The sequence below is a fragment of the Hippopotamus amphibius genome, chromosome 6, assembly GCF_030028045.1.
Source record: "Hippopotamus amphibius kiboko isolate mHipAmp2 chromosome 6, mHipAmp2.hap2, whole genome shotgun sequence".
Lineage (NCBI taxonomy): Eukaryota > Metazoa > Chordata > Mammalia > Artiodactyla > Hippopotamidae > Hippopotamus > Hippopotamus amphibius.
This window is the reverse complement of record NC_080191.1, coordinates 2,753,532-2,767,951: the sequence shown is the minus strand read 5'-3', so window position 1 is coordinate 2,767,951 and position 14,420 is coordinate 2,753,532. Positions and strand designations below refer to the sequence as shown.

The 14,420-nt window shown below is 53.5% G+C and overlaps 1 protein-coding gene across 2 annotated transcripts in view; it reads right to left on the bottom strand.

The window, feature by feature from the left end:
- RPS6KA2 (ribosomal protein S6 kinase A2) overlaps window positions 1-14,420 on the bottom strand; it is a 212,553-nt gene that overhangs the window by 59,324 nt on the left and 138,809 nt on the right. For both annotated transcript variants that reach the window (XM_057739541.1, XM_057739540.1), the window contains exons 4-6: window positions 5,836-5,916; window positions 3,473-3,552; window positions 553-659 (exon numbers count right to left, since the gene is read on the bottom strand). In XM_057739541.1, coding sequence (XP_057595524.1) covers window positions 553-659; window positions 3,473-3,552; window positions 5,836-5,916 — 268 coding nt within the window. The remainder of the gene's footprint in view (window positions 1-552; window positions 660-3,472; window positions 3,553-5,835; window positions 5,917-14,420) is intronic.

Genomic DNA, 14,420 nt, shown 5'->3' with positions numbered 1-14,420 from the left:
CTGAGCTGGGAATCTGGTGCCACCGTCTTTTAGAAAAACTTGGAAAAGCTCATCTGACCTGTCACCCAGAAATGGGCCTGTCAAGTCAGTGGAGAGGGCTTCCCAAACCCGGAGGTGGAGGTGGGGAAGAGACCAGCCTCAAGAGACAAACGAGCGAGAGGGTGGTGTGTCTGAGACATCCCCAGGGCAGGATGGGCCCCACATAAGGAGGGAGGGCAGCGGGTGTGGGAGGAGGAACAGCAGGCCGCCTCCTACCTGCCCAGCCTCCCCTGGACCACAGGGATGTGGGCCCGGCCCTGCCTCTCTCGGGGGTGTCGTGAGGGTCAGGCGGGAACGGGCTGGGACCATCCCGCACGAATCAGCAGAAGCCACACCTGTGTCTGGCTCCTTTCCAGGGGCCGGCAGGTGGAATCCCTGCGTGGGGGGTGCCAGCACCCGCATGTCCCCAGCCTACGGCCTGACGTGCGCTCACTGGGAAATTAAGGGCAGAGTCGAGGTCACATGGGCAGCAAGAGGGGTGCGGAGGGCCGTGCCCTGCCTTGTCCCACTTACTTCTCTGGCTTCAGGTCTCTGTAGATGATTCCCAGACCGTGCAGGTGGTCTAAAGCCAAGGCCAGCTCAGCCAGGTAGAACTTGACATCCTCCTCCGTGAACATCACCTGGCAGGAGAGAGAACGAGACTTCAGCCTGCCCTGTGGCGGCCGGGTTTAGAGAGGGCAGGACGCCGCCGTGAAGCGTGCTCTCAGCTCCGCTCTGCTCTGCAGACTGCGCCCCTCCGACAGGGGCTCCTCCAAGGGAAACGTGAGCTCTCTTCATAGTTTTAGGACCAGGGAAGGGGGGACTCTGCACAAAGACAACGCGACCTTGTGGGTGGAGCACTGAGCTGAGATCCCTCCCCTGGCCTTTCTTTACCCACGAACCACACAGCCCTGGAGCGTATTTCTGGGTTTATGTTTTAATACCAGTGCCTCTGATGTAACCTTTTAACACAAACAACTAAACCACACTGTGAAGGCCTGATGTAAATAGGCCTGAAGGATTTACTGAAAACACGTTTCGATCTCACCCCTTGGGTTTATGCAAACTAGGAACCACTGTCTCCCCAAAGTGGGGAAGTTCTGCCATATACACCCCACTCGTGAGCGTTGGTGGGTGCCCTCGCTGGGGAGGCTGGTGGGACAGGCACCCTGGTTCAGCTAAAACACACACGAGGCCACGGCGCCCAGCAGACCTCAAGGTCATCATCTCCTGCTGTGTCCCCGTCCCTGTGGTTGTGAGAACCAGCACGTAATTCTGCAGTCACCCTACTACCAAGTCAGATGGTATCGGAAACCGTGAGATATCCACGTCACAGAGGCTAGAAATCCGTGTCGTGACGGAATTCTCTCTGCAGCAGACGTATGAAAAATCAACACGTAATCAGAAGGTTGCCTGGGAAGCTCGGAATTTTCTTTTTTGGCTGCGCCGAGCAGCCTGTGGGATCTCAGTTCCCTGACCAGAGACTGAACCCGGGCCACGGCAGTGAGCGCCCGCGATCCTAACCGCTGGGCCACCAGGGAGCTCCCCCCTCGGAGTCAGAATGAGGGCGGTTTGGGGAACTGAATGGTGACTACATCAGGCTAATGCAGGTGGAGCACATCCATCTCACCGAAGGGACGCCTCCCAGTGAGGCCGGGACGCACCCCGAGTGCTGGCCGGAGACGTCTGGGTGTCCCCACCCCTCGCTGCCCCTCTGGCCTCCGGAACCTCCGGTTCTGCCTTCCGTGCTCGCCCAGCATGTTTCCTGGCTGGGAATTTCTTTTCTAAGCTGGTTAACATGCCGCGCGGGCCTCCCTGCAGCCAGATCCTCCGGCTGTCGACCCCCCTCTGGCCCTTCTTTCCCTGTCTGTGTACAGAACCACGCGGCTACCGCCCGGGCTCCGAGGGGCCGTGTCCCTCTCCTCGCCGTTGCCAGCGCGCAGCTCGGCGTGGACCCCTCGTACAAACGGCCCAGGCCTTCTCTACGGGAGCGGAGCACCCACGGACGTGCGCTCCTGCAGGTGGTCCGCACGCAGACCCGCACGCGTCGTCCAGTGGACTTGGTGACGAGAACGGGAGGGAAACGACTTGTTCGTGGAGAACTTAGGGTAACACGCATGTCACACGTTTCCGTGAACACCGAGACCCTGTTGAGCCCACACTGGACGACTCCACTTCTACTCCGAGATGAAGGGTCTCAGGGTCACCTGGCGTGTTCCTACTCTGAGGCGTGACCTGGCTTTTTGCTAATTATTATTGCCTTTTTAGTCAAGAAGCCCAACTAGGTGGGGAGAGACCAACCCCCAGAGGCCTGACTTCCTCTAGACCAGGGGCTGGGGAGCAAACCAACAGGCGTCAGATGAGAAACGGCCGAGGTCAGTGACTGGGCATCTTTGGAAACGTGAGCCCAGCTGGAGGGCAGGTTATGGGACCAGAGACCTGCTCGCAAAGGGCCTCTGGAGAACTTGGACCTAAACCTTCCCGCCCGCGCTTTCAGCCTATATCCCAAAGAGCCCGACACACGCATGGTGCTACTGCCCGAGGGACCGTCAGGCAACGGGAGAGAGTGGCCCGAGGTCTCGGGGACCCCACCTCGTGCTGCCTTGACCGCCTGCTCGCTTGGGAACTTCATGCAGGATGGAGGGGTCTCCTGCTGTGCACAGTGGGCGGTGAGGAAAGGGGAGGGCGGCTCGGCCCCAGGGGTACAGCCCCGTGAGGAGCCCGGTGCCGGGTGAGGCTGCGTCAGCGGGGCCGGAGACCTGTCCTGTGCGTCGTGTCACCACACTGTCACCTTCCTCATCCTCTCTTCTGTGTAAAGGAAACCGCACAGAACCATCAGGATCAGAAGTCTGGCCCTATCACTGCCTTGAGCAGGTGCTGGGTTTCCCACCCCAGGAGGCAGCGGCCAGAGAGCTTTCACGCTGCACTGGGGGACATTCTGGAAAGTTCTAAGTCGGGTAGTGGGGGTCAAGGACAAGCCCTGGGGCTGTGAAGGGGCTGGGGGGTCACAGAACACTCACATGTGAAGCCCTAATCAGACCAGGATGTGTGGTCAGCGTGTTAACCCCATCTTCCTACAGCGGGAAGTGAGATGCTGTGAAATAAAGTCTTTTCTAAGTAACAAAACCAAATTTCCACCTGCTCTATATATGGAAGGTTCCAGAGCTCCACAGGGGTCTTGGGAAGAGTCCATTTTCTTAAGACCTTTTAAGAGCAACAGATTTCTTCTCTGTGCAACTTGTGAGACTTCTTTAAAACCAATACACACACTCACACCACCCACCACACACACGTGCGTGTGTGCACACACTTCCACACCTCCTCTTGCACACACACCACACACTTACACCCACGCACACACGTGTTCGCACACGCACACCTCCCTCCCCCCGGTGCTCTCCTGTCTCTCTCTGTCCCTAGGATCCTAGGCAGAAACCCCCCGCCCCCCGTGTACCTCTTTGGAGAGCCTGGTGAAGAGGTCCCCTCCACGCAGGAAGTCCAGAATCAGATAGAGTTTTCCCTCCGTCTGGAAGGCTGCGGAAGGAGAGAGATGAGAACATTTCGGGGTCACTGTCCCCTGGGGTGGACATCGTTCGCTTGGGCCCAGGCTCTGAGGGCAAAAAGCCGTCTCTCCTTGGCTCAAACAATACCGTGTAGTGTGTAACGCTGGGTCACTTCAGAAACAGGGCTGGGGCCAGGCTGGAGACAGTGTGTGAGGGCAGGACTCGGGGAAAGGGAGTCTCGGTGATGAGTTCTGTCTCCCTCACTTTTATTCAGGGTCTGGAGGTTATTTTTCCTTCTCTGCTCTCCTCTCCTCTCCTTCCCACCTTCTGTCCGTCTGTCTGTCTGTCCTTCCCTCCTCCTTGCTTCCCTCCTCCCTCCCCCCCCCTTCCTCCCTCCCTCCCTCTTCCGGCCTTGTTTGATCACTAAGGGGACGGAAAGACACAGGGAGAGAAGCATCTGCAGGTCCCCTTGCTCTCGGCACCCCTGTTAACACGGGGTTTCAGGCACAGCCTGTCTTGTCAGAGACTCGGCTTTGCTGGGAGGCGCCCGGTGAGGGGCAGGACGGTGGCCCCTACCATCTGGACGAGTCCCTCCCTTCCTGTGGAACTGCGCTCAGTTCAAGGACATCCAGCACCTGCTCCTTCTCTTACGGCCACGTTGGGGACAGGTCAGCCCGGCTAGCTGTACCTGGTGGCAGTGGGGCTCGTGTTCTAGTTTTGGCCCCCCAGGGTCCCAGTTATGGGCATGTCGTTCACAGTTCAGCCCCCACCCGTCACTAGCAAGGGCACGCCTTGGCCACAGGGGCTACGGGAGCGTGAGGGTCAAGAGGAACTAACGACCCAGGCTGCTGGATGGCCAGTTCAATGTTGCCGATGGTCTGTCACGTGGCCTCTGTTCTACACACACAGGAAATGTGGCTGGAGGGGTGCCGACATCCCCACACACTTGGAAACGTCTCATTTCCTAGAAGTCAATGCCAGAAGCATGATAAATGTCGGGGTTTTAGAAACGTAAAGCGCTAACCAGAAACCCCTCTGTCTGGACTGTGTAAACTGCAGCGTGGAAGAACACGCTGTCCCAGGGCTTTGCGGGCAGATGGAGAACAGGCGTCTTTCGATCACTCACAGAGGTAACGTGGAAGGTGCCTCTAAAAATCTCTAAGACCCCAGTTCTTAACTTCTTCCCCCAAACACCCTAGAAACCAACTGACATGCTGCCTGGATCGGATCTGACACCAGCGAATCAACAGCGGCCGAGGCGGCCGCATGACGGGGCGGGGGTGGGGGGGTGTCAGCCTCTCGCCACCGCTGGGATCTAAGGGCACCTGCCCGCGGCCAGAGGGATCTGGTTACCACATGGCCGTCGGCAAGTTCACATCCATGTTGGCTCTTACTATTTTGTGAGAGGCTAGGCCATGTGCTTCCCAAATAAGACTTTCTAAACTGTCTTTTTAGGAATATCAGAAGTTCATGAGCAAAGAGCTCTGCCCGCCTGGCTCTGGGCGTGTTCACGCCTTCCCTCCCGATTAGGGTGAAAGTCACGGGCAATCTCCCACAACGCCGCCCGCCCCCGAGCCTCTGTACCGACAAGGGACCGGAGTTCTCCTTGTTCTGCCCGGTGCTTCAGCCACGTTACTGTCTCAATTAGGGTGGTACGCTTTAATGCAGTCTGCCATGACGCTGGGGTCACCACCTCATAATTTTTAATTTGAGGATTTCACTTATGGCTTCTCTGAAAAGGTAAAACGGCAGAAAGCAAACGAAGAAGCCATGTGTGGCATCGCAGGTATGTGGCTTCAGAAATCAGAATTATTCCATCTGAGTCTCAGTTTTCTCCTCTGAAAAATGGAAACAATAGCCTACCTTGAAAGGAAGTTTCGAGGGCTCAAAGAGCTACCATCTTTCAAATGCTTAAAACATAGTCTTTAATTAAAATGCAGGAGACGTTGCTATTCTGGTTTAAAGAAACTATTGGGTCATAAGCATTTTATTCTGAAACAACACAAAAATATGTCATAGATTCACCCAATCTAGGTCAAGACCTTTTTTTTGCTACTTTATCCACGATGATAATTTAATTAATGGTAACTCTCGCTTCCTCAGATCAGGTTTTTCAAGATGAAAACAGGGCATCTTCCTCCCCAAGAGAAGAATCTGAGACTCAGGAACTGGGGGGAGAGAGGCCCACCCCAGACAGGGCCCGGTGCTGAGACCAAGAGGCCCTCTTACTCTACTTTCATTTCCTCTGTTTTGGGTGCGGGGGTGCTGCTCTAGGTCCTCTCAATAGCGGGCGATTTTTTTTTACTCCATTTACCATAATGAAGCTTTACAATGAAAGGGTGATTCACTTCTGCCAAAATGTCTCTCTCCATCTTCGATCTGACTCTGTCCCGAACTGCAAGACAAAAAAAAAGCAAAGGCTTTCAAAGGCGGGAAGTAGATTCTGGAGAACGTGGAACACAGACATTAGACATAAATAACTTCTCCCAATGTTTTGTTACACATTTTCCCAAACATACACAAAAGCTGAAAGAGGAGGTGGGGTGACCACTCCACGTCCTCCACCTAGATTTCACAACTGCTCACATCTCGGTACGTTTGCTCTCCACCCTCCTCTCCCCACCCACCCCACATCTTAGCCAAAAATCTGAGAGATAAATCGTCGACCCTGCGACACGGGCCCCCCAGGTGCATTTACGTGCAGCATCTCCTAAGAACAGGACCATCTCTTACATACCCCTAACACGACTGTCACCCCTAAGGACATTCAGCATCGTTCCATAACACCATCTAATACCTGATCCACATTCCAACCCTTGTCATTTACAGCTGTTATTTTTTCCAACCGAGGATTCAGTCAAAGTTCACACGTTAGATCTGGTTGTTGTATTTCCTTATTCCTTCTGTTCTAGAATAGAATGGTCCCACATCTTTCTCCCCCTGTGCTTTTTGCAGGTTTTTAGGTTAAGGGCAAGTCAGTTTTCTTATACATGGTTCCTGGATGTGTCTGATTGTTGCTTTACTGGTGGCTCTAACTGCTACCTAAACCTTCTAAACCGAGGTTGCGTCTGGAGGCTTTATAAAATCGAGGCTAGACACTTCTGGCAAAAACACCCAGGTGACGCTGTGGGCCTCGAGGTGCTGCATGACCCTTGCACAGTGACGCCAATTCCACCGGGTCAAGGTGGCAGGTCACCCGTCTCTCACTGTAAAGATGCGTACGTCCCCTTGTCAGTGATAACTCACCCGCGCGGTGATATTTTGGGATAGGATGACTGGTGGGTTCCCTCACAATCCTTCATCCGTTAGCTCACACATACGATCCTCGCCTGAGGCGTTTAGGGTTAGGAAATGGCAATTTTCTCATTTCTGATGGGACTAGAAGTCAAGAGGAAAATTCCTTTTCGTCCTCTTCCTGAGGATAACTATGGACCATGGATTTTTTTTTTAAATGAGTGTGTTCTAACCAGTTACAACATTATTCTTTTCAGTGCTGACACTGTCCAAAGTTTAGCCGTCTGGGAATATAGAGGGGATTAGTTTTGAGGCAAAAATAAACAAAAAACAAACAAAATCACCACTTGAGAATAAGAACAACTCCAAGATTCCACAAGCAAGCTGGTACACCCGGGGCAGTGTCCGCGTGGCCTCCCACGGCCCCGGGTGCGTGAGGCTGAAACTCTCCTCAAGTGTCCCGAAGGGTAGCAAGCGGGATGTGTATCACCGTATGGACCAGGGATTTAAGTCGTTCATACTGTGGCCTCATGATGTGTACTTTTAAAGTTTTATTTAAAAAGTCCTGCCCAGAGGATGACTATAATAAAAAAACCTCACAAAAAATGGAAGATAACAAGCGTGGGTGAAGATGTGGAGAAGCTGGGGGAACGTGCAGCGGTGCAGCCGCCGCGGCGCACAGCCTGGCGGCTCCTCACCAAGTTAAAGACGGGAATACCACGTGACCCAGCGATCCCATTCCCCAAAGAACTGAAAACAGGAATTCCAACAGACACCCCACACCCACTGTCGCAGCAGCAAGGAGATGGACGCAACCCAAGCGTCCACTGACGGGTGACTCAATACGCAAAAGGGAGTTTGTTCACACAGTGGACTATTACTCAGCTCTAAAAAATAAAATTCTGACACATGCTACAGCAGGGATAAACCTTAAAAACACTATGCTAAGTAAGTAAGACGGACACAAAAGGACAAATACCGTGTGACTGTATTATCCTTTAAGAGGTCCCGGGAAAGTGACATCCATAGAGACAGGAAGTAGAAGGGTGGGCGCCAGGGCTGGAGGAGGGAGGGGTGGATCTGTTTAATGGGGACAGAGCTTCTGCCTGCGATGATGAGAAAGTCTGGGGTATACACAGTGGTGATGGTTACACAACATTGCATATGTACTGAATACTACTTACAAATGGTTAAAATGATCAATATCACATGATGTATGTTTTTTAATCACAAGTAAAGAGAACAGAAGTCCTTCCTTGTTCCTGGGTCACAGGACAGTCTCCTGCGTTGTGCTCCGTGAACTGGTTTCTCTGTCACACTCGGCGCTCACGCTCCCTAGGGTCCACCTCTGCTTTGGTGCCGTGGCCACTCCCCTTCCCGGTGGGGCTGGGGCCGAGAGCCCCTGGAGCACACCCCCGGCTCCGTCTCTCCTGGGGCACGGGTGGCTCCCTGCTCAGCATCCTCCCCTGGAAGTCGGGGGTGATGATGGCACCTGCCTTGTGGGGCTATTACGAGAACGACGGGGTAACGTGTGAACACGACAGTGCCGGCCTCACAGCCAGAGCTGCGCTGCTCCGTGGTCCCTTCACTGCTTCATAAGATTTAGGGGTTTTTCTCTGATCTTTTCTCTCTGCTCAGATGCTTGGCTGCTCTGTGCCGACACAGACCCCTGGGATGCTAGAAGGGCCGGGCGCTGGCAAATAGGATGCGGAGCTGCCCCTGGAAGCGGGAGTCTGGGAGCCACAGCGTGGGTGCCCCCGGGGGCTCTGCGTGTACGTGGGAGCTGGGGCCAGGATCCCGGGGACGTGGGCGGGACATTCCAGGGACGTCTCCAGGGGTGTCCCCTTCAGGGGTCCCAGGAGGGCAGTGGCTCCTCCACTGGGGACGCAGCCGTGAGCATGTTCCTCCCTGAGGGATGCGAGATGCTGGGTGACGCCGGGTGTGTGATGGGGTCGGTGAGCAAGACCGGAGGAGACGGTGTCTCTGGGTGATTTCTTTGGTGTGAGTTTTAGAAGTTTTGATGTGCTTCTTAATTGGAACATATTCTATCTATTCATTCTTTAGAACAGTAGTTACGGCATCGGTGAAAACAGGAGGGTCTGTCATTGAATGTGACTGCAGCCACACCAGCGAGGAGGTCTCACGGCAGCACCTGTGCGACTCCATCAGGACCCGCCCCCGTCACAAGCTCCTCCCCTGGCAGCTCTTACCGGGGACCCCCCAGCACTGCCGCCGCTTAGGAGACGGAACAAAGCGCGTGAAAGCAAACAACTCCCAGAGAGATGGACAAGGAATCTCTCCACTCCCTGCCTATCCCGAGTTACAGGGGCTCCACCAGGGCGAACACCAAAGAAAGGGCTTCAGGAGAGTCAACAGAAGCACACGCTGAAATCCACTCATTCAGTGGAAGACACAGAGGATGTAGCTAAAGACCCTGAAGGGAGAAAGGGCACGCAAGCAGTGGGCGCCGGAAGACGTCTCTCCAAACACATGCACGGGCTCAGGAGGCCTGGGGCGGGACGTGTGGGCAGGGTCACAGGAAGGAAGCGGGGACGCGTGAGTGACGGGGCCGGGGCTGCCCCTCCCCGCCCCGGCTGACAAGACGCCTCTCTGAGCAGCTGCTGTGCAGACCCACGGGCCCCTCAAGGTGGGACCCTCCACCGACGCATCTCAGGCTCCTGGGCTGTGAGCAGAACAGGCTGGGACGGGCCCGGGGAAGACGGTCTTCTGTCACCCCAGGCACTGTCGCCCCAGGCGCTGTCACCCCCAGGCACGTCCTCTTTCGGGGAGGAGCCCTGGCCCACCCCCACGCCCATGACGTGATCTGGTGAGGCAGATGGCAGAGGACAGGGGGACACTCTTCCTACTCCCTTCCTGCCATCTCCTTGCAAAGCGCACGCTTTGACTTTGGTTAAGAAAATCTAAAAATCCTCTACATAGGATCGATGGTATTACCATTGAGTTCAGATCTCTTTGGCATGAGGAACTCTGCTTCGTCACTTATCTAATGATAGTATTTGTAATGGAGAACAAAGGCCATAAGAAGCCGGGTGACAAAATTAGAAAAAGATGTCTTACATTCAAATTTCCAAGGGGCTGTCCAGTTATAGTGGAAAAATAAATATATATTTCCTGCCTGTGTTTTACTCAATAATAAATCCCAGATCTATTAAAGAGGTGTTAAGAAAAAACAAGCTGTAAAAATAACAAATATGAACAGTTATCTGATGTCTGGGTGGGAATCTTTTTTTAAAATAAAAGCAGTGGAAGAAATAACATAGGAAAGAGTGATAGACGGAGTTACAAAACAGATTTCCCATCCAAAAGGCCATAAAATTAAAAGGCAAACAAAAACTTTTAGAGATTATCTAAAACGAACAGAAAAAGGGCCAGGAGCCTAAATAAACACAATATCTAAATACTCTTACTATGTCCAAAATGGCAGAGGAGAAACCAAGACTCCAGCCCCAACAGTGAACTGAATGCAGCACAGACAAAATGCATCCGTCGGGGGAAGACGCTTTCACAAACATGTTTGGTGAGACTGGCCCCCAGGGCATCAATTGCTGAAACCCAAGCATATTAGGTCCAAGGTGGCAGGAAAAGGGAAAGGCCGAGTTCACCCAGGGCGGCATTTGATCACTGCAGACGTCCACCTGGGGAAGTGACCATGGCTAAGCTAACACGACGTGGAAGGACGGGTGTCACACGGGCAATGCCCCTCAGATGTGAAACAGCGGCGTGAGGTTGGCTCTGCAAAGGTGACGGGCATCTCTGGGTCTGCAAGTTCTGGCTTTGCCAGGCAGAGCCCACACCCGACCTCACCAACGCCCGCCTTGGGTGGCGGCAGTCACCTGAGCCACCAGGGATGGAGTGAAAGGCCCGGAACGGTGCCTCGGCCATCTGCCGGGCAGCTGCAGGGTGGTCCCTCCACTAAGAAGGAAACCGACACGAGAGCAGGTGCTTCATTTCTGGTGCTGAGCACTGCAAGCCCCTGGAGGTGGAAGGTTCCAAGGGATCTGAGTCCTAAGGCTGAGGTGCATAGAAAGGAAAAAGCCCAGAGAGATGTTTCCTTCATCCTTCCACTGCTACTGCGTCAGTGAGTTACAGGAATGGTGAGTCACCCACGCCAGCCTGAGGTGAAATGCCCGCCGCCACCTCCCGCCGGGTGGTTGCAAGCCAGGGCGGGGTCCAGAGCCAGGCCACGGCCGCCCCCATGATACGTACTCGCTGGTATCCGACACGTGAGTCTGGAATCGGGCGGGACTTGACACTGTAGATGTGAAAATCCAAGTGTCCTTGGCTATTTTGAGATTCACCAGTAAACCGCAGACATTGGGGATAAATTAAAATCTTTGCTACTTCAGACCAACCCTGTGCTGGTGGCTGCCCGCGATGTGGAGGGTTAGGGCGATGTGGTCTCCACGGCTGCTTTGCTCTGTACGGTAACCTGCAGCTCCCAGCGCCGGCTGTGACCTTCACGTGTCCTTCAGTCTTCACAGCCCGGGGCTGCCCCTGGGGCTGATGTGCAGGTGGGACCGCCTGTAAGTTTGTCCCGACACGGTTTCCTTCCCAGGAAAGAGAGGAGCAGGCACACCGTGGGACCACCTGGTGGACGCGGCACACAGCACGAAACCAGAGCTACCTTCTGGAGCCCCCCTCCCCCCTTCTCGCGGATGGTGCCCACGTCTCACGACTTCCATGCCCCGCCCTCCATCAGACACCTTCAGGGGCACCGACCCCCCTGTGCTCCTGTGGGACTGAAGGTGCAGGAAATCCTGTCGATCTTCTTTCCTCAGCCACGTGGCCTGTTCTGGATTTTCAGGAGTTAAAAAGCTGGCTGATGCCCTCTGGGCCCTGACACAATGTCTCAACACCCACAGTCCTCTGAGGCCTCCGGCAAGTGAGAAACCAAGATGCCAGCAGGTCCTTTTTGCCAGTCAGTCTCTGGGTCAGCACCCGGAGTGGACTTGAGCCCTCAGGGCCCCTCTTTCCTGCATCACCACCCACCCCCCCACCCTGTGCCTGAGAGTCACCAAAACTCTCTGAAAAATGGTCCGTACGATCTCATAGAGCCAGTCGGGAAATGCTCATGAAATTGATCTTGAAGTACTTGGCAGCTGCGTAAGAATCCTGGTTAGAATAAGTAACCTATTCCGGAGGACGGATTTACTTAGGAGAGCTCCAGCTGCAGCGAGGCTGGCGCGAAATCCTCTCGTGAGAGCTGGACACCGTTGCCTGAATTTGTCTGATTTTTAAATGCCCTCCATCAATACTTTTATAGTACATTATACATCAACGCCATTTCATATTATATTATGTTATGTGACATTATATTCTACTATATAGAGATTGTATTTTGAAAAAAAACGAAGGGTAAGACAAAAACAAGTGTGGTCACAGGGAGAGTGAGAGATGGCCAGGCAGGAGGTACACCTTAGAAAAGCCCGGGGTCGCGGTGAACGGGGCTGTGACGTCGCTCAGGGACCACAGGGCACGGAGACTGCACCGTGCGGCCGTGTGTCTGCAGGCTGCCGCGGTCACGGGGAGGCCTGAGCCTTTTACCTGGAGCTGGACAGCGGGCTGGTGAAGAACTCAGGCTCTGCCCGGCTGAGTGACCCACACTTACCACCTTCTACCTCTGTCCACAAAACGTGCCAGGTCTGAAATGACGTTCCGAGCGGTCTCCCAGATGCAGAATAAAAACCCATCTTCACACAATATCTTTGAGCCTTCAAAGGTCTAATTTCTAGCAAAGAGGGGCCTCCCGTGGAAAGGTGTGTTGCAAAACATCTGGTGACCAAAACTTTGCACCGCTCATCACTCCAGAGAAAAAAGGAAGAAAACCGTGAACAATGAAAACTGAAATGTCAGCCACACTGACGACCACGTCAGGCCCAATGCTCCAAGATGTGTCTTTTCACTTCTCTACATTACATTATTGATGATAAGACTGACATGGTTACTTAGCTAACTTCTTTCACAGATAATCTTTCTGTGGGTAAATCTTCAGCCTGTTGTGCTTTCAGGCATTAAAGATGCAAGTACTGAAAAAAAAAATCTATTTCCTACTTTTTATCTGCGATGTAGGAAATGCAATTCTGGTAGAAATGAACCTATAAAGCGCGCCAAGGCATACAGGCGGTGTATAGTAACACGTTGGAGCGCTATTACATAAGGATGACGTTGACACGTTACCTTTTGTCTATTGGGAAAACAGCTCCCCTGAATAGTAAATAGCCCAGGGGCAGCTGGACGAGGCTCCTGATGAGGGGGTGGGGGCACGGCTGGTCCCAGGTGCCCCACCTGGAGGGGCAGGAACACGGGATCCAGACCCCACCGCCCCCGGATCGCGTGATTCTGAGCGGGCTTCACAGCATCGTGCCTCAGCTTCCGCATCTGTCAACGAGGGTAACGGCACCAACAAGGGCACTTGAAGTGTGCGCCTGGAGTTTGCCTTACGCCACCCCCCGGGAAATTTGCAAACACCCAAATGTGAGTCAAACGACATAGATGACTTAGCGTGGAAACAACGGCTGTTCAAACTGAGGCACTGACTGAAGCTTAGTTTCCAAATCAGTGTTTTTAAACAAAGCATCTCAGGGTAAGAGAAAAGGAAATAAAATGGTGCCAAAAACCACATTCTGAGGTTTGAAACCAACAGGGATAACTGATCAGAGGCTGTTCTAAGATGATGTAACCCCCACTTCCGCATTCCTCCTGCATCTGCTGACATTCCACTGATGGAATCACAGCTCTACTTAAAGAAAGGACAGAGGAGTGACAGAAACTGGCTCCGACCGGCAATCCCACGGGCCCAGAAAGCGCCCTTCGGGTCCACTTCCCTCTTTTCTCTCCCTCAGCCAGGCTCTGGCGAGAACATGGCCCACCCCTGCCCTGCACCCCAGTTGCCAATAAACACACTGTAAAGTGACTGTAATGGTCTATTGGTTACTTGCTAAACAAAGAGATTTTGCCAGAATAATATGTTTCCTTTAAAATCAATAGGACACAACTCATTTCCTTCAAAGCAGAAAACGTGCCTCTCCTTTGGGCTTAGAAAGTTGACTTATAGGGAAAAACACCTGAAAATTATTCAGGCATGAGCACAGAGGTGAAATCCTATCAGAAAATTATCACTCAGATTCATTTCATATAAAAGCTGTCCCCACCTTGTGGAGAGGTGCTTCAATTCTCACTGAAACGAGAATTCTACACAAGCAGCCGTTCTCGGGTGGGCGTGTGTGGTCCCCTGCGTGGTTTGCTGCGTGGCCCCCTGTGTGGTCTGCTGAGTGGTCCCCTGCAGGTGCCAGGCACCCTCAGTAACGGACACGATCACAGGCTCTTCACGTAGCTGCTGGAACCAGGGCTGACCTGAAACGCAAGTCTTTCTAGCCAGATGGTAATTAATGTTCAGCCCTCCTCCTCACCCCTGGCTCAAATCAGACCTAAGCTAAACCTAGACCAGAAAAGTCCTAACACACCTCCAACGCCCGCCAGTTTTCATGGAGAAAAGGACCATGAATACAGCTGACCTCGTGCCAGCAGCACCTCACATGCATTGACAGATTTAATCTTCACATCAACAGCGCTGTGAGCAAGGTACCATTCCTGACATCATCTCATTTAAGTAGGAGGACATGGAGGCCAGGAAAGCATCCCCGA